The sequence below is a fragment of the Mustela erminea genome, chromosome 6 (genome assembly GCF_009829155.1).
Source record: "Mustela erminea isolate mMusErm1 chromosome 6, mMusErm1.Pri, whole genome shotgun sequence".
NCBI lineage: Eukaryota > Metazoa > Chordata > Mammalia > Carnivora > Mustelidae > Mustela > Mustela erminea.
This window is the reverse complement of record NC_045619.1, coordinates 13,434,627-13,453,917: the sequence shown is the minus strand read 5'-3', so window position 1 is coordinate 13,453,917 and position 19,291 is coordinate 13,434,627. Positions and strand designations below refer to the sequence as shown.

At 50.2% G+C, this 19,291-nt stretch overlaps 1 protein-coding gene across 3 annotated transcripts in view; it reads right to left on the bottom strand.

The window, feature by feature from the left end:
• LARGE1 (LARGE xylosyl- and glucuronyltransferase 1) overlaps positions 1-19,291 on the bottom strand; it is a 527,449-nt gene that overhangs the window by 276,958 nt on the left and 231,200 nt on the right. For all 3 annotated transcript variants that reach the window (XM_032346463.1, XM_032346461.1, XM_032346462.1), the window contains exons 3-4: positions 17,822-18,123; positions 2,160-2,242 (exon numbers count right to left, since the gene is read on the bottom strand). In XM_032346463.1, the coding sequence (XP_032202354.1) occupies positions 2,160-2,242; positions 17,822-18,123 (385 nt within the window). The remainder of the gene's footprint in view (positions 1-2,159; positions 2,243-17,821; positions 18,124-19,291) is intronic.

Sequence of the window (19,291 nt, the reverse complement as noted above, 5' to 3'; positions counted from 1 at the left end):
GACGTGCAGCTGGAATCCCGATGCCGGCCACACAGAGCTAAGAGGAGGGAACGGACAGCCCCTACCACTAGCTGACACTGTTCTATGACCTGGTGATTACTCATTTCTCTCCTTTCCCCACTCTGGATTTGAGGGGTGGAGGCAGGGAATCCCCCCATTCCTGGGAGGGGAGCGGATCTGCTTGCTGACTATCAGCACAGCAGGGCACCCGGAAAAGACCGGCCCGGATAAGTTCAGTACAAACAACGGAGTGAATAAATCTTGTCCTCAACCTACTAAATTCTGGGGTGTACAGATTCACAGCAAAAGTTAAATAACCTAAGAACTAAAGTCTGAAGGGTTAAAAGGACCTGCTGAAAGTCACTCAGTATAGAGTGGCATGAGTGTGGCACCAGGTCTGACCCAGATCTATTAGTTAACTGGTGGAATAAATATATCTTCAGGATATTGATTAATGGTGCTTCCCAGATTCACTAGTTAAACAAGTAAACATTGACTGGGCATCGGACACTTGTGAAGTCCATCCCTAAGATATGGAGAATATAGAAACATAAGGCATGGTTTCTGTCCCCACAACTCCCATATTCTATTAAACAGACAAACGTGAATAAATAAAAGACAATGTACTAAGTGCCGTGATAGAAAGCTGCAGGGCATTATGGGCTGGGAGAAGGGGAGCCCTAGCCCAGACTTTCAGGTACAGGTGGGCCTTCTGATAAAAGGAGAAGAAGTTTGCGAAGTTGGGTAAGAGGAGGGAGGAGGGAGACAAGGGACAAACAGAGCAGCACCGGGGAAGCAGGCCGGGCACACCCAGGAGACGGTGGAAGCTAGAAGCAGGTCAGTGTTGCTGGAGAGCCAAGTCCCAGCAAGGGGAAGAGAGAGCAAGCATGCTGAGAACAACAGCAGGTCCCGATGGTCTGTGTCCCGTGGTCAAGAAGCTCGATTCTCTCCCCTCCACGACAAGAAGCCAGTGAAAAGTCTGAAGACATCAGATGAGCCTTTCTGAAATATCACCTGGCCCTAGAGGCCGGGTCTGTGGGGACTGGAAGGAAGAGGAGGAGAGAGAAGGCGCAGACCTCCCGTGCCAGGTACAGTAGGGGTAAAGACAAAGGGATGGAGTTAACAATATGAGAGGGAGAACCTGCAAGTGCATCACAGAGGGGCTGGGTGGGGGGGTCTGGGAGAGAAGGCAGAACCAACCGTCAATAACTGCACATTGATCTTTGTTTCGTTGAGCTCTAAGAGCTTTTCACCACTGTTCCTACTGCTCAGGACTTCCTGGGTCTTGGCTACAGCCATGGATAAGCTTCCTCTAAACCCTTGGTAAGAATGTTAGCAAAGAGCCAAAGACACTGGCTAGAACTACAAACCCAATTCTGGATACACCAACAGGTCTAGATATCAATCAAGCTGAACAGAGAAAACACAGAAGAAAGTTCCTGTCAAAAAGCAGAAGCAAATGACAGGAGTTTAACTTGGGGAAGAGATGACTTGGGAGAGGCAGAATCACTTCCAGGTGGAGGAGGAACCCATCCTGTGCAGGGCTGTCTCCATGGGGATCCACTAGGACCCACAGACATCAGCTACGGGTTGGAAAATCTCGGCTTCATCTAAGGCAGGACTTTCTGATGGTTAGAAATGCCCAGACGTGGGACAGGCTATGATGGACTAGAGTAAGCAACCTTTAAGAGTTTGCTACAGCTGTCCTAACAGACTACCATGAATGGCGGGGGAAGGGGGTGGTGCTTAAACTACAGAAACTTAGTTTCTATGGTTCTGGTGGCTGGAAGTCTGACATCAGGTGCCGGCAGGGATGGGGTCTGGTGACCGCCAGGCAAGGGAAGGCCAGCAAAGGAACGGAAGCCTCAAATCTGCAGCGTCCCTGAAGCTCCCGTTAGGTCTAAGACCTACAGTCCTCAACAACATGGAACAGCACCTCATTCTTGCTGTTAAGCATTATTAACACAAAATTCTCTGCCAGGTTTCAGACAAAAATCACACTTTCACAGCAGCTTTGATGACTGATGAGAAATGTTCTTCTGCACCCCACTATCCCTGAGGGGGCCTACAGGCCGCGGTCACATGCACGAGTCACACACACAGGAGACGTGCGCCCAAGCCTCGTGCATCAGCCCACGGAGCACCACTGCCGCGCTTACCTGTGGAACAGGACGGACTTGACCAAGGTGACGACGTCGCGGCTGGCATTATACCCGGCACAGACGATTGCAACGTGGATTGTCTGAAAAGCAAAGAACACAGGGCAGGCGGTCAGACAGATGGAAGAAGCCCTTCCTGGTGCTTCAGACCACGTGGAAAAGAAAAATCACCCCGATCTCTTGGGGGGGGGTCATTAGAAACCAAAGGACATAGTTTACAGCTACGGAAAATAACTTGAGACGGTTTTATTACGGCCTTTTTAATCGGTTTATGGGGCTTTCATCACTTGGAAACTGTTAAGGCTCTTTGCAATTACATTTTGGGGACGAGAGAAAGGGCGATCGGCTCAAACAGGCAAACAGTGAGTCCCCGACCCCCACTCTGGGAGACGGTGACAAATGGTGACAAGAGAGAGGAAAGAAATACATCCCGAAAGGAAAAACTGACAGTCAGGGATCTTAGACTGAGAAGCAATCGCTTGAAGCTGGAAAGGTTCTCACAAGACGTCTCAGGGTAGGGGCACCTGGCTGGGCTGAGACCAGGGAGCGTCTGTAACAAGGGCCCCAGCTGGGACACCATCCCAAGAAGTGAAGTCTGGCAGAATGGAAGGGAACCTTATGGCCCACCTCCTCTGAACAGTCAAGAGCACAGGCTCCGGACATGAACCCTGGCTCCGTCCTTCAGCCCCAGGCGACCTGGGAAAGTGGTGGCAGGAGGGGACGGAAAGTAACCCAAAGGCCAGAACACGTCCTGCAGGAGGTCATGGAGTACACAGCGGGTAACACCAAGAGCAGAATGCGGCGCTGGGCCCACTGCCTTCCAATCACAACAGAGACGGTCTCTAGAGCTGAGCTTCCCAAACAGGGTCCCTTGGCACCCCAGTGGGCTGCACCATGAATTACAGGACACGAAGTCACTTATCTCTTCAAGGGAGTGCTCAAGGCTACCAGGCAGGGCTGGCTCCCTCAGGCTGGGCTACCCTCCAAGCTTCAGCAATCTGACAAAGATTGAGAACCCCAGCTCTAGGCCGTCCCATACAGAAAGTCATCCAGCCTCCCAGAACAGTGCTGGGATGACGTCCATGAATGAGTTCATGAATGAAGGGTTCATGCCTCTGGGTGTATCTTTGACGGAAGCGCAGCCTTCCCTGAATTGAAGTCGGCCTCCTAACACCCACCCCAGCCTGCTCTGTCCTGGGAGGACCGCAGGACAAGCACGTTCCCTCCAGCAGCCTATACCTAATGAAACCACTCACAGCCCTTGCTCCCAGGACACAGCTTCTGGAACCTCCATCACTCTAATCAACTAGTTCCAAACTCAGTTCTGTTGACTGTGCACTGCTTTTGAAACTTCCTAGGAGTCTAGAATTACTTTAAAGTAAAAAGTGGAAAAAAAAAAAAAAAAAAAAAAGAGGCCAGGGGAGTCGGTGGAAGGGAAGAAAAATGAAGTTCTGGTATCCTTGTCCCTCCTCTGCAGGCTCTCAGGACAATGACCTCTGGTTCTCAGGCCTTCTTCCCCACCCCACCCACCACATCACCCAGGAGTTAACTCAGGCTCAGGCCGATGGGATTCGACCTCTGGAACAGAGATTCCTTACCCTTCTAGTACACCAGAAACACCTGAAAGATCTTTAAACTACACCTTATGCCCCAACCCCACCTCAGACCAATTAACTCTCCGTCTCTGATGACCAGGATCTAAGCTTCTCCATTCGAGACAAATGTGACCCCCCCCTGCCCTGCCCAGAACGTCCGACAAAGTCTGGAGTCCTTTTCGGTGGTCACTCCTGGGGAGAGGCAGAGGCAGGGCTGCTACCGACCCCCTACGAGGCACAAGGTGGCCACCACAACAGAGAATTATCCTGCCCCAAAGCTCACAGGGCTGTCATGAGGAAATTCTGCTTTCAGAGAGAAGCAAGAGGGGGTACGGGGGAAACTGAGACCCACAAGCTCCCAACCTGACCTCATGTCACATAAAATTAGACCATACTGTGCATATCTCAATTTCTCCACCTGCAAAACGAGGACACCACGGCTTATCTCTGGATATGCTCTCCCAAAGACTCAGGATGAAACACCGTAACGTGTAATGCAACTGTCACCGTTTCAGTCACGAACGAAATGAAAAGGAAGACGCCTGCACGAGGAGACACAGCCAGGAAGGGGACGAGAATGGATAAAAGCTGAATCAGGCTCTCTGGAAGCACAAATATTTAAACACGAGATATCAAATGCTGTCTTGGCTTCAGGGTTCAGGGGCTTTTGAAAATGGTCCCATTAAACATAAGCCCGAGCGCGCACATTCTTCAACCCTCTACATAATTTTCCAGTCTCTTTAGTTTCGTCCAACACACCTCGCCACCATGAATAAATCCATCATGGGGAGCCGTAGCGGCAAAGCCTGCTTCCTCAGGAAGGCAGAAAATCCGAGCGCCATGAACGTGCTCTTTGGGGAGTTCTGGAGGGTCTCAGCTTCTGTGGGGACGGGAGTGAATGACAAGAATGGGACGGGGGCTGGGTTCGGAGTGAAGAGGGGACAGGGGACAGGCATGGACGCTCCCTTGAAGGCAGAGTCACAAATTTGCTCTCACCACGATAACTTGGTTTGGAAGCTATGAAGTCCAGGTTTCAAGTGTTTCGATGTAGTGACTTAAAGATGACCGGCTGATGGTCCCAATGACTGGGACATTCCTCTCCTCAGAGTGAAGGGTCTGAGCGTCAGATTCAGCGACCACTGGCCACTCATCAAGAATTCCTCCTTATATCTTAGGTAGATGCCACACTTGCCTTTACTGGCTCCAAAGCTCGGACACGGGTGATGACCTTACCTGCTCGTCCCCCACTCACACTCGTCTCCCACTCGCTCCGTGCCCGAGCACCTGACCTTTACAGACCGAATAACCAGGCTGCCACTGCCTCCGGTTTCTGGCTGAGTTTGGTCACAGGGAGGCCGGAGGGCAGGTGCAAAGAGAGGTCGGATCCCCTGCGCCTTTCAGAAGCCCTCTCCCATTGTTTCGGCTCTCTGGGCTCCGTAAGGCCACCCACCTCCCACCCTACAGGCCTAGGGGTTGTAGTGACTCCCTCCAGGGAGCTCCATCACCCTCGCTGGCTCCCATGCCCGTGGCCCTGCCTTAATGGTCTTCCTCTCTTTTGAATGTGCCATTGGTCTCTTTCTAGGACCTGACCAATACCAGTGATCCTCTCTTAGCCTCGCATGGGTCCTGGGGGCTGGAAGGGAGGCACAGGTGGCCCTGAAGCTGCTCCCTAAGGTGAAACGAGGCGAGAGAGCACCAACAGAGCAAACTGGAGAACGTGTCAGCTGCGTTTATAAATGTTAAGCAGCCTGACGAAGCTCTCAGACACATGGACCATAGGTTCTTCCCAAGGAAGCCCACAGAGTTTCCCGCTCACTCCCTCAAGTCCTGACTCTGGTGCTCAGCACACACCCACGAGATGCACCTGAAGACATGATGTAGTCGAACTGGGGCCGAGTGAGTGACGTCCTAGATCCTTCTAGGACGTAGAAGAAGGATCCAGGCATGACATGGAATGGAATTCCTGGAATCCCTGATATGCCAGGCACTGTGTTGTGCTCAGAGCACAAAAAGGCGAGTCAGTCCCTCGGGGTCAGGTGAAGAGGGAGAAAGACCACTAACCGGACAATCCCATCAGGGACAGGGAAGGCTCCTGTGATGGCAACCTTAGTGCCCTTGTGTGCCAGGGTAGCCTGTGCCACCGGGACCAAAAGGATGCCGGAGAGCTTCTGGGAGGAGAGGGCATTCCAGTGACTCAGCCAGGGCCATCGTCACTCCTGACAGTCAGGGCCTGCTGGAATTCATAGCTCTCTGCTTGTCAGCCTTCAAAGGAACCAGGAAAAGAACATTCTCTGTGTTCTGCACCCCTTGCCCCCCCCCCCAAGACACAAGAAAAAAGTCTCCATGGGGTTGGTTTCTCAAACAGGGATGCAGGGGAAAAAATGTCCCAAAAGAAATCCAGAAGAAACTAAGGGGTGGCAGGCAAGGCGTGAGCCTGGCAGAAGGAATCAGTACCGTGCCCAGCTGCACTGCCCCCAGCAACACCAGAAGAAGCAGGACACAGAGGGCCCGGGATTCCCTGCAGGACACTGTCCAGGGCACCACTGAGTGCAAGCATCTCCTGTCGGGGAAACTGCCGGCAAGGAGAGAGAGGGGAGACCCATTTCAGCACCAGTATCTGCTGTAAAAAGTCAGCCCACACTGCGGGGACAGCAGGAGACCTCTGTGTGGGGGAGGCTGGCCTCCCAGAGGATGGGTAGCTGGGGAGAAGCAGACGGCCAGGGGACAGAGGTGGGGCAGGGGTGGCTTGGTGGGGAAAACCCCACTGGAGTAAAGAGATGTGGTTTGAGCTGCAACATCAAAGCTAAGCTACGACTGTGTGAACTTGGAGCATCACTCGTGTCCCTGGGCTTCCCAGCCGTATCTGTAAAATGGAGATAAAAATGGACACCGCACTGGGTCGCTGTGCACATCACACAAGTGAGAGCAAGGAGTCGCCCCTGATGGATGGATGCCACTTGCCAGATGCCTAAACAGCACACGGGGAAGTTGTTCAACACCACTGTGCTTGAACTCCCTCACCTACACAACAGGGACTTAACACCACTCGTCCTCAAGGGGGTGAGAAGTGGCTCTCAAACTCCACGTGCACCACGATCCCTGGACGGCTTGTTCAGACAGAGTGAGGGGTGGTGGTGTGGGCAGTGGGGACTCTTTCCCCAAGTTTCTGATCTTGGGGTTCGACATAGGGGCCTAAGGACTGCTGACGTCCAAGGGATGCTGATGCTGCTGTCCAGGGACCACCTTTTGAGAACAGATGCTCTAGCTAAGTGCTCTGAAGAATGTCAAACACAGACTCAACCAGACGTTAGCCGTGGTCACACTGAGAGTATGGGAGGTGTTCCAAGAATCTGTTTTCAGTGCCTCTCCAGTGGACTGCATGAAAGCTCATGCACTCGTATAAAAGAACAAGAGACAGCACCCATCACTATTCCCAGGTCCTGAAATTCATGATTCCCCCAGGGTGAGGACAAGGCAACGGAGGAGCACTCTCGATGTGGGCTTTTTCTGTGCAAAGAACAAAACCATGAAAATCAGGAGACCTGGGTGGTGGCTGCAATTCTGTCTCTGACTGGTTGAGTGACCTTTTGCAAGTAACTTAATCTCTCTGATCCTTGGTGAATCCTCTACACAAGGAGGAGGATAGAATTTCTACACACAGTAGTACACAGGGGACACTTTCCAAGACCCCCACGGAATGCTTGAAACCACGGACACTATTGAAACCTATATATATTTTTTTCCTACAGATGCACAACCATGATAAAGTTTAAGTAATAAAATTAGGCACTGTAAGAGATTAACAACAGTAACTCATAATAAAACAATTATAGCCGCATACTGTAACCGGTTACGTGAACGTGGTGGTCTCTCTCACAGTACCTTACGGTACCTCCCTCCGCCCTTCCTGTGATGACGGGAGGTGCTCACCAGGTGCGAGCTACAATGAGGGCAACGATGCGGGCGTTTGGACACAGCATCAGGCTACCCAGGGTCTGACGATTCATCAGGAGGAGGGTCAGCTGTTTCCAGAACAGGTGACCACGGGTTACTGTAACTGTGGAAAGTGAAACCACGGCTCAGGTGGGATTCTGGCATGGAATTCTAATAACCAGGGTTTTCCAAAACTCAAGATGAAGAGTGAGACAGTGTGGGACAGGTCTCGTCCAAGGTCCCGTGGCAGCCAGTCGATGGCAAATCGAGAAGCTGAATTCAGAGTCCTGCTGTTAAACCCGTACTACCTGGTCTCAATAAGACATACATGGAACTAGGGAAATGAAAGAAACGTACAGCTGATGAGCCACCTAGAATCATCCTGCAAACCTCCAGGGCATCTCCTGGGAAACCAGTGGTCGAGTTCCCTCTCCTCTAGAGCTAAACCATGGAGCCAAAAGACAAACTTATCTCAACCCCGTGGAAGACCAAAGTAGACACCTCCTATGATGTATCAATTATATTTCAATTAAAAAATTAAAAATGGGGCAGTTGCTTAAGCATCTGATTGTTGGTTTCAGCTCAGGTCATGATCTCAGGGTTGTGAGATCAAGTCCCACACCAGTGTCTGAGCTCAGCTCAGAGTCTGCTTGGGATCCTCTCCCTCTGCCCCTCGCCCCACTCATGCTCATTCTCACTCTGAGATAAATAAAAATAAATCTATAAAAAAAGTTTTAAATAATTTACAGGTAAGAGGAGACACCTCCTGACTGTAATGGCAGCCAAGCTGTCAGGGGCTCAGCAAGGAAGGGCAGGAAGAGCCACAGGGGCTCCAGGCCCAGTCCAAGGACATGAAGGGCCATGCAGCCATGGACTTTGAGCACCTTCTCCACAGTCAAGGCCTAGTAAATGCTAAACCCACGAATGAACCACCCGGCATTGTCCCCCTGCATACTTCCGGTCTGCTTTAGCGCTTCCCTGTGTGACAAAGAACAGAGTTCCCGCAGCAGGCAGACCGACGTTAGGGTGCATCAGGAGAAGCTGAACCCCTATTCGGGGCAGGTGGACTGTCTGCACACAGCCCCATACCAGCCCACCACAGACGGCACGTGCCATGCGCCCACCTACAGAATGACTGTAACCCAAAAAGCCCGCACATGTTGCCAAAACACACGGCCATTTGGCAAGTGTAGATGGCGTGCCTTCTCTGTGCCGGACTCCCCCGGAGGTGCTGGGGAAAAGCGGGGAGCAAAAGAGGCCGGACTGCGTAGCAACGAGTCGGCAAGGAGGAAGCTGGGGAGCAAGGCAGACCTTCTAGAGCTCAAGGCCCTTTGCAAGAACAGGGCTTCTCCTGTGTGTGAAGAGAGAAGCCACTTGAGGGCTCAGAGCTGAGAAATGGCATGATGCGACTTATATTTTAGAAGACCCTCTCGAGCCGTCCATTGAGAACAGATTATCCCTGCGTGCACGTGCAGGGGCAGTGGGGAGGGAGCAAGGAAGCTGGAAGCAGAGAGAACAGTCAGGAGGCCTGAGCACGGTGGATGCTGGGACAGGCTGCCCAGGTGCCCTTCAGTGAGGTACGTGCTGTGCTGGTGCCAGAATCATCCTGGCTGCAGACAGCCACCTCCCCTGGGGCAGCCACTGCCAAGAGACCACCAGCATCTCCAGGCACCGGCCTCAAGGACCCGCCTTCACAGACTGTCTGTGTGTGAAGCCTCACAGCACCCTTAAGCCAGAGGTGGTACGGGACAGGGAGGCAAAGGTGGAAGGTGCGACATGGCCTCGTGATGTTTTCTTTCCAAGTCCTTGGTGATCTGTCTGCAGTCGAGCTGCCTGGCAGAGGAAGCAGAGTAGTACGTGTGTTAGGATTTACAGCCTGTGGCGGGGATGTGGGGAAAGTGCACCCTTGTGCGCTGTTGCTGGGAGCGTAAAATGCTGCAGCTGCTGTGGAAAAGGATCTGGTGGTCCCCGGAATAATTAAAAAACAGGAATGCCATATAATCCAGCCATCTTAACTTCGACGAACATATCCAAAGGAACCGAAAGCAGATCTCCGTGAGAGGTGTGCACACCCATGCTTGTGACAGCATTATGCACAACACCAACAGGGGAGCAGCCCGGCTGTCCACCGTCAGATGAACGAATACACAAAATGTGGTCCAGACATATGGTGAAATAGTATCAGCCTTAAGAAGGAAGGAAATCCTGGGACACCCGGGTGGCTCAGTACGTACGTTAAGCACCTGCCTTTGGCTCAGGTCATGATCCCAGGATCCTGGGATCCAGTCCCACATCGGGCTCCTTGCTCAGCAGGAAGCCGGCTTCTCTCTCTGCCTGTCTCTCCCCCTGCTTGTGTGTTCTCTCTCTCTCTCTCTGGCAAATAAATAAAATCTTAAAAAAAAAAAAAAAAGAAGAAGAAGAAGGAGGAGGAGTAAGGAAATCCTGTGTCACGCCGCAGTGTGAACTGTGAGGGCATCATGCTAAGTGAAACAAACTAGTCACCAAAAGACAAGTACCATTGGATCCCACTTCTATGAAGTATCTAAAGGAGACGAATTTCCAGGAAGTAGAATGGTGGCAGCCAGGGTCTGGGCGAGGGGAGGGGAAAAATGGGAGTGCGTCGCTGTATCATAGGTACAGTTCATTTCTCAAGATGGAAACATTCTAGAGATCCGCCACATAGCAATGTGAACATACTGATCACTACTGAAACAAACACTGCATTTCTAAGAGAGTAAGTTTCATGATACATGGCTTTGCTATACCACAATTAAGCACAAGAGAGATTTCTAACCGTAGACCCGCATTTTTCAGCTATGTGGCCTCGCTCAGCTCAGGCTTCCCTAGTCAAAATTTCACGATGATTGAGTCCAGAAGCAACACATGGACAAGTGCAGTGTCTGGTACCAGATACTTGCACGAAAAGTGAAAGCAGACGTGATCACCAGCGCCCTGACCCCCTTTCATGGTGCTCATGCTCTGAACAGACTGGACAGCTCCCGAGGTTTCCTTACTTCCACAATATGCTCTCAGTTTCGGGTGCCCTGGTGTTCCCCCTCACGTATCAAACTCCCCATTTTTCAGGATATACCAGCACCTGTTGGGAACTCAGTTTCTTCATCTATTTAAAAAGGGTGGGGAGTGTAAAACTATGTCAAGGTCTGCTGGACAGATGACCTGAGATGATTAACGTGAAGGGATTAGAGCCTGGCGCTGTGAACTTAGAAGACAGGCATCAGCGATCAGTAGAATTGCTATTCATTTAAGAGTTTATAGTATGCTAAGGGCTCTATATTCAAGGTTTTCAGCCTTAAATATTCTTGAAAGTCAGATATCAGTCTCTTTCCTTCTGTCCTTACCCCAACTCTCCTTCAAGTAAGGATTGGGATAGTCTTTTCCCTCATGATTGAGAAGAGGACTTTCAGAGCTGCTGGACTCCCTCCTCTGTGTCAAACGCTGATGCTCCCTTTGTCCTCCCATAGAAGAGAGAAGACACAGTAAGGAGGAGATGAGCCACTTGGAATCCATCATTATTTGGGTCATGGGAGCAACTGTGCAAAATTAGGAAGGACCCTTTATTTTGTTCTGCTTTATTGTCATCGTCTTTCAATGAGAAGGTTGCATCTTTATTTACTGTTGTTATTGTTGTTGTTAATGGCACATTTTCCAAAAAAAATAACATGTAATAAGAGAGCATGACAGAGAAAGCAGATCAAGGCAGGACTCCTTTCGAGTAAGCACAGACAGGAGGCTGTGGGAGACAGGACCCTCTTCCAGGGCCATGGTATGGTAGCCACCTCCAAGATTGTCCCCACAGACCCCTGACTGCGTGTGCAGTCCTGGTGTAGCCTCTCCAACACTGTGTCGGGGTCGGCCTCTATGACCTACAGAGCTTGGCAGAATTCACAGTATATGATATCCCAGGTGAGGTCCTAGAGAAGACTGTGGCCTCTGCCTTGTTCTGCTGGATCCCTCTCTCGGGGACAGCGATCTGCGACAGTGTGAGAGGACACGAGCAATCCGAAGGACCTGAGGTCCCAGCCGTGCCAGCGTGCCATTCCGAAGCAGATCAAGCCTACCAATGACAGCCACCCGAGCAGACATCGAACCCTCAACTGCACGAGAGCCCTCCAGACATAATGTACAACGAAGCTGCTTCCAGATTCCTACTTCTCAAACTGGACAACCACATAAATGCTTGTTATTTGACTTCATTGGGTTTTGGGGATACCTTGGTATGAAGCAATCAGTAACTGCTACACTTGCGTAGGGAAGGTAGCCTAAGGAACCACTACAGGAGCTAGAGTTCCCAAAAATCACTGCATTGGAAAATCCTGCTAGGTTTCTTCGAGCTATAATGTTCCCAAACTCCAGGGTCTGACATTCAGGGAAGACACTTCAGCAGATTTATATCCTTGAAGGGGCCCAGAAGAAAACCTCTGAGGCTAATAAAATATGAATCCAAATGCTGCAACAGTATCTTCCAATAGCTGGGTGAATAGGAGAGGTGGCAGGCAAAGCCCTCCACTGCTGAGTTATTTCATAAAATTCTCTAAAATGAAGTAAACGCGATAGCTCGAAATACTGTGGTTTCCGGGGCCCAGAAAATGAAGGCGCAAGGTGTCAACTTTTATAAACGAAATGCCTCCAGCAAAACAGTGCACCTGTACTGAGTTAACAAATCTGAAAGGCAATTCTAAATATAAGTTCTTTTAAAAGAACAGATACATTCTTGCCTCGACCTACTGAGAAATGACTACTCCCCACATAGCTGTTGTAGCCTCCCAACGTGAAAGACGACCCCCCACTGTGCCCCGTAACCTTGAAGGCTTTGAGATGAGACACCTGCCAGGCACAAACCAGGACTGGGGCTCTAAGCTCACGGGAGTGTGGGTCACAGGTGCTCTAATTCGCAGAGTAGTAAGGCAATGGTTCCAAGTACAGGTTCTTTGTTTTTTCTTTTCGTTTCTTTTCTTTTTTTTTTTTTAATTTTACTTGAGAGAGTGAGAGAGAATGCACACCCAGAAGCAGAGGGTAGGGGTAGAGGGAGAAGAAGACTCCCTGCTGAGCAAAGAGCCTGATGTAGAACTCGATCTCAGGAGCCTGATGTAGAACTTGATCTCAGGATCAAGACCTGAGCTGAAGGCAGATGCTTAACCGACTGAGCCACCCAGGCACCACCAAGTATAGGTTCTAGAAGCTTAGGTTTAAATTCAAGCACCATTTCTTCACGGCAGTAAGACTTTGAAATGATTATTGAAACTTTCTTAGCAGCTTTCTAATGTGTCAAATGAAGAAAGTATGCCGTGTGGATTGAATGAGATATTTTATGCAAATTATTTTATGTAAATTTTAGCACGGAGTCTGATCTACTTTAAAGGCTGAGTAAATGTTAACTTTTATTACTATTACATTATGACCAAGAAATGAAGCTCAAAGCGTGGGGTAAGAGAGACAGACTGCCATAATGGTGGTCTCGCCTCAAAGAGTACCATTCACCTGACCTCCCACGGTAACAGTATCAATGGTTGTTGTAATTCAAGGATATCCACCAATTCCCTGACATTCCTCCCACTGAGAGATGGAGTATGTTTCCTGCGAAACTGGGTGAGTCTTTGAGCCTCTCCCAATGAAACGATTCCGCTATCAGAAGAAGTGACACTGTGTGACGCTGAGGCCAGGGCATAAAAACTGTTTCTGTTCTACCCTGGTCACTGGAACACTTGTCCTGAGTCTTCAGCTGCCAGGGAAGAGGCCAACTGCCTGGGGGGGGGCCATATTGGAAGGAAGTCCAAGCCAGCCGCAGAGACGGACATGGAGAGGCTCTGAGTCTATGACAGGCAACAAGGAAGTTGGGCAAGTCCCCATTGCTTCAGCCTTCACTGTTCAGCTCTAGCAGCAAACTAATGACACGTGTACAACGGACCCCAAACTAGAACTGCTCACGGAATCCCTTCCCAAGTTCTTGACACAAGGAAACCATGAGAGCTGATACAATGACTGGTGTTGCTTTAAGCCATGACCTTGTAGGTGTTTCTCAGGCAGCATTAGGGAGCTGGAATGCTCAGAATAAGGCTCTGTGATGCTCGTACAGAGTTAGCTTCCCACCTGCTATCCCGTTTCACTCCCACAGCTGCACTGGGAAGAACAGATTATAAATTCTCATTTTTGTAATGACGACACAGACTCTAAGAGAGTTGCTGAATTACTCCAGGTCATCCGACTAGTGACGGACAAGGCAAAGACTCCCGCTCAGGAATTCGCACCCCAGTTCCAGTAACTTCTCTGCTATAGCAGAGCCAACTGCCGGAATGGGCCAGAACCAGAAACGCAAAAAAAACACACCTATCCAGACACCCACAGGCCCAAGCGGAAATCCCAGATAATGATTCTGCTTCAAGTTCTGTGGCGCTCAGAAACCAGCCCTCAAGGACACAGCGCTGCCCTGACAACAGAGAAAAGCAGGAACAAACGGACAGCTCTTTGAAGGTCACATAATTAGGAATGATAAGAGGGCACCAGGACTGGCGAGGGCCCATTGTTTCCATCACCAGATATCTCGGCTGACAGCCTGGCCATCATTATAAAACACTTTTCAGAAATACTTGTCATAGCCCAGGGAAGTTTCAGTGCAACGAGGGAGAATGACAATGTCCTCGGTTATGAGGCACTGGGCTCTGACAGGGCGTCAGGACCGGCTTCGGCTCTTGTAATGGCCAAGTGTCGCGATGAAGGGAGGCTTCCATTCTGACTCCGCTGACTGACGCTGCTTGTTTGCCTCTATGGCTTCTTCACCAAAATCTTTAAAGACGCCAGGCGACAGAGACACAGAAAGCAGCTAACCTGGAATGGGTACGAAGTCAGCATCTCAAGGTCAAGATGCCCCCGGAGGAGACCACCTTGAAACAGGTCACCAGCAGATCAAGCCATTCAGGCTCATCTGTGGCGACTTTGAACAGAGCCAGGGTTTCAGCACAGACAATTCTTCCAGAAATAATGTCAAGGGTCTAAGAAGTAACATTTTCAAGACACGCAAAGAGGAGAAAAACAAAGGAAAGAAGCTTTAATTCAAAAACAAAAGATGAGAAACTAAGTTATGAGAAGAATCAACAATCGCCAGGTTTGAATCCCTTTATACTGGTCTCAACCCACGTGAAAAGGAATGTCCACTGTAACCATACCATCTGTTCTCTCTGGCAGCAGAGCTCCAAAATGCTAGCAGAGAATGTGGCTTCCTCGAGTAAAAACCCACCTTTTCCAGGCTCCCTTGCAGCTAGGTGGCCACTCCTGGTAGCCCCACAGCATAGTTTTTCCATCAGTGTGCTCCAAGAGAAGGGACTGTGACATGTCTAACACATGTTACGGGAGGAAGCGGCATGCCCCCAACTGACCACTGCAGCTTTCCTGCCAGCTGTGGAGACAGGACCAAAGCTCGGGCACTCATCATGGACGGGACGACCTTGGGAATGCCAGGCAAGCAAACAGAGCAAAACATCACTGAAACCCACATCCCCAAAACGGACATCCCTACTTAAGATGCCTCCAGATTTTTCTAGCACAAAGAGAAATAAGATGCAAGGTCATTGTTTAGGTGGGATTGTTTTGATACTTCACCCTGAAATCGAACGCCAACAAGTTCTTTAGAATTTGCCTCTGGCTCTAATATTTATTGTCACCACTGATGTAGTACGAACCAGGCAGGAGGTTCATTTTTCTTGGGGGTTTACAAACGAGGAAACCGAGAATGGAAAAAGAATGTAACTTGCTGAGTGCCACACAGCTATTAAGCGGGGCACGGGGCCAGGATTTAGGCTCAGGTCTCCCAGCTTTAGGAGCTGTTTTGTCTGCACTACTCTGGGGGGCGCTGTGGGCAGAAGTCCTCTTTAGAAACAGGATGTGTCTCTCAGGCAACAGCACAGGGGAGAGAGACTCTTAGGAAGAGAAAGCCCGCACCGTCTCCCTCTGCTCCACTTGCCCCTCCCCCCCCTTTTTTCCTTTCTTATTTCCATTTCTCACCTCCTTGATCCTCAGTCAGTGCTCTGAGTCAGCCTGAATCACAACATGGTAAAAACACTTCCTCCCTCTGGGCCTTCCCACCGAGTGGGCAGGGTTCCATCGCCCACTCTGAACGGACACCAGGGCTCTAACCAGAGAGCGGAGAACCTGCAAGAAAGCCAGCGGGCCTTCTCCCAGGTTAAGAAGACAAGTTCCCTGAATTAGGGTCCTCCCAAACCAGCCAGAAGCACGGGAGTCTGTTAGCCCAGCAGAGTTTTCATTTTCAAAGACGCCAAGAGATGTTCAGGACCACAGGCCACTGGCGACAGCTGTGGCGGAATAAACGGACGGGACCCAGCATGTGGGCAGAGCTGCACCAACGCGCGGCATTTAACACCTCCTGACATTTGAATTTCTGGAGCATCTCTTTTCTGTGTCCTATCTCAACAGGAGAACCAGAAGGGGAGCTTTGTCTCTTTTTTGTTCAGTGGTATTTCCCAGCACAGAGAACGGTGTGAGACACATGACAGAGGCTCAGGGAACGTTCACAGAACAAAAGAACGAAGGATAACCCAGAGTAACCATTCCCCAGCCCAGGCTCTCTGGGCTTCCTGAGCGATCAACTCCCCGTGTGCTGCATTCTTTCTCGCCGGGACTATGCTTTCCTTCACATCTTGTAAGCTCGCGTGTACATTCTCGCTGGACCTCCTCCACCCACCACCGTCCACCTTTCCACACCTCAGCCGGGCTTGAGAAGCCACGAGAAATCCGACTAGACCCAGGGGGCCCTCTTCCTTCACTGCCGCCCTTCCCCAGAATGGAGTCTAGTCGGCCCCACATTCCCCTGGGACAGACCGTATAGTACCAGTAACGTAACTAATAAGCACCCTCCCATGAACAACGTACTACAGTCCACCGGGTGTTTTCAGCGAGGTCTCAAGTCTCACATTCTGACCATGTGGCCAGGAAATGGAATCAAGCGGCAGCAGGTAAAGTAGCTAACTACAAATAAAAAGTAACCATAATTGATGGGATGCCTGGGTGGCTTAGTCGGTTGGGCGTTCAACTCTAATTTAGGCTTGGGTTATGGTCTCTGGGTTGTGGGATCGAGGCCCGCCTCGGGCTCCGTGCTGAGCATGGAGCCTGCCTGAGGATTCGCTCTCTCCTGCCCACCCCCTCACCTCCACCACTTGCACACATGCTGTCTCTCAAAAAAAAAAAAAAAAAAGAAAAGAAAAGAAAACAAACAAACAAACCATAATTGAGAACATACCATGTATCAGGCACCGTTTCTAGCTTTTTATGACCCATCCCATCCAGATCTCATAAATCCTCCGTGAAGCAGAAACTTTTTTTTCAGATTTATTGATAAGATACCTAAAGTTCAGAGAGGTTAGGTAACGTGCTCAAGCACCCACAGCAGAAATCACTGGAGCTGGGATATGAACTCGGGCTTTTCTGGGTCACAGAAGGCCTTGCTCTTAATTCCTGTCCTTGGGAATGGGAAGAAGCAGGACATGCGTGTGCGCATGTGCGTGTTCCGAGCAGACATAAGCACACAAGCACAAATGAGAAGGATGAGGATGGCAGGGAGAGGGGGTGCTAAGTTCTCCCGATATCCAGAGAGTTCCTAACACAGAAAGCATTCTCTAAGGTGGGGGGCAGGATATTAAGCTATAAAAGTTAAACCACCGCCTTAGTGAAGCAACAAGTGTCTGGTTCTAAACTCCAGAAGCTGATTCTAAAGTGAGAAGGAGGCCAAGGGAACTGCCCAACAGGGCCACTACTCCATGTGTACCACTCACACTATAGTCTAAGTAAGAAGCATCCCCAGGATGGATGACAAATCCTGAGTGCGTCAAAATGAAGAGCCAAGAAACAAGCAGTAGTTTCCTTCCCTTTGCTCTTCTTAACTTTATCTCTGTGGTGTAAGCCCTTTTGTGCCCATTTCTCAGATGGTAAGACCAAGGCCCAGAGAGGCTAAAGGACTGGCCAGCCCGCACAACAAGGTTATGCATGGTGCCAGATTCACACTGGGGCCAAGCCAGGGATGCCGGCGTTTTCAAGGCAACCTGGCTGGGTTGCCAAGTGACACCTGCGAGGGGTGAGGGCCAGGGGGCCTCTCGGGAAGCTCCTTACCTCACACTTCTCCACGACCGGCTGCTGCCCGCACTCAGAGCTGTTGCCAGCCACGATGCCGGCGCGAAGGTTCTCGCTGTCGCCCGTACCCTCTTCCATGGAGTAGGTCTTGGAGTGGTTGCCGTGGCGGTGGGCTGGGGCGCGGCCCTGCGCCAAGCTGAGCTGCCGCCGCAGAGCTCGGTTCTCCTCCTCCACCTCGCGCACGCGCACCTCCAGGCTCTCGCGCTCCCGCTGGCTGGCGGCCGCATACCTGGGGCTGTGCGGCTGTGACTCCAGCGGCGAAAGGGACACCGGCTTCCCATCTGGAGGAGGTGGTGGGGGAGGGGGCGGGGGGAAGGGGAGACCAGGTTAGTCCGGACCAAACAGCCCAGGAGCCCTGACCCACGCCCCACGCATCTGTCACGGCAGCTCCTGCAAATAATATATACATTATATTATAAATATATATATTATATTACAAATAAATCCATCCAGACTGACCTGGGGACAAAGCTGAGAACAGAAGGACTTAACTACGGTGATAAAAACAAGCATAATGTTTAAAGAAGACAATTATAATTCTTCCTAATGAAACACCCTGTCTTCCCTTCCCTGCCTGGCACATGTCCAGGTTGACATTCTTGTTCTCCAAAAAATACGAATATAAAGGACTAGCAGGTAAAGGAGAAAGAAGAAAAGGAGAAAGTGGAAGACAACAAAAAGGAGTAAAAAAGAACAAATATTAATAATGACAAGGTTTATTTCGTTCTTCCTATGTGAACTCCTGTTCATCCTTCAAAACCCTGTTTCAGAAGCCTCAGTCCCACGGGAAGCCTTCTTCGGTGTGCCAGCAAAATCTTTTTCAGGCTGTTCGAACACACTTTTTGTACATATCACTATGAAAAACGTGTACCCATCATACTGTACTTGGTCAATCACTTTAGCGAATGTTTCCTGCGAAGACTGTTCAATGAAAACAAAGAACAGGTCATACTTCTCTTTGTGGTAAGGTATCATACCATCTGATGCAAATGCCATAAGGGTGGATACATGCGTCCAAGCCGAGTCAAATAATCAAAGTGCAATAAAAAAGAAGAAAGGAGGAGTGCAATTAACAAGGTTTTCCCAGAAAAGCAGTGACCACTGCCAGCAACACAGCTTTTGACCATCATACACAGAGAGGATGGTAGGTCTCCCAAGTCCCACAACCAGAACATGGTGGTATCAGAATTCGTACCCAGGTCTCTCCTGAGCCTGAACCTGTTAAGGAGGTTCGATTAAACCTCCTTAATGCTCCGATTAAACACAGTTTCATAATCAGCCCTATAGAGTGCTATGGATTTTTAAAAAATTTTATTAATGTAAAATCCCCATTTCCCAAAGATACTCAGCACGCCACACCTTGTATACAGGGGCACTGGGGACAGGACACAGCCAAAGCTGTCACTCCCCTCTGCTCCTGTGCTGTCGAAATCCCGAGACCCTTCTAGA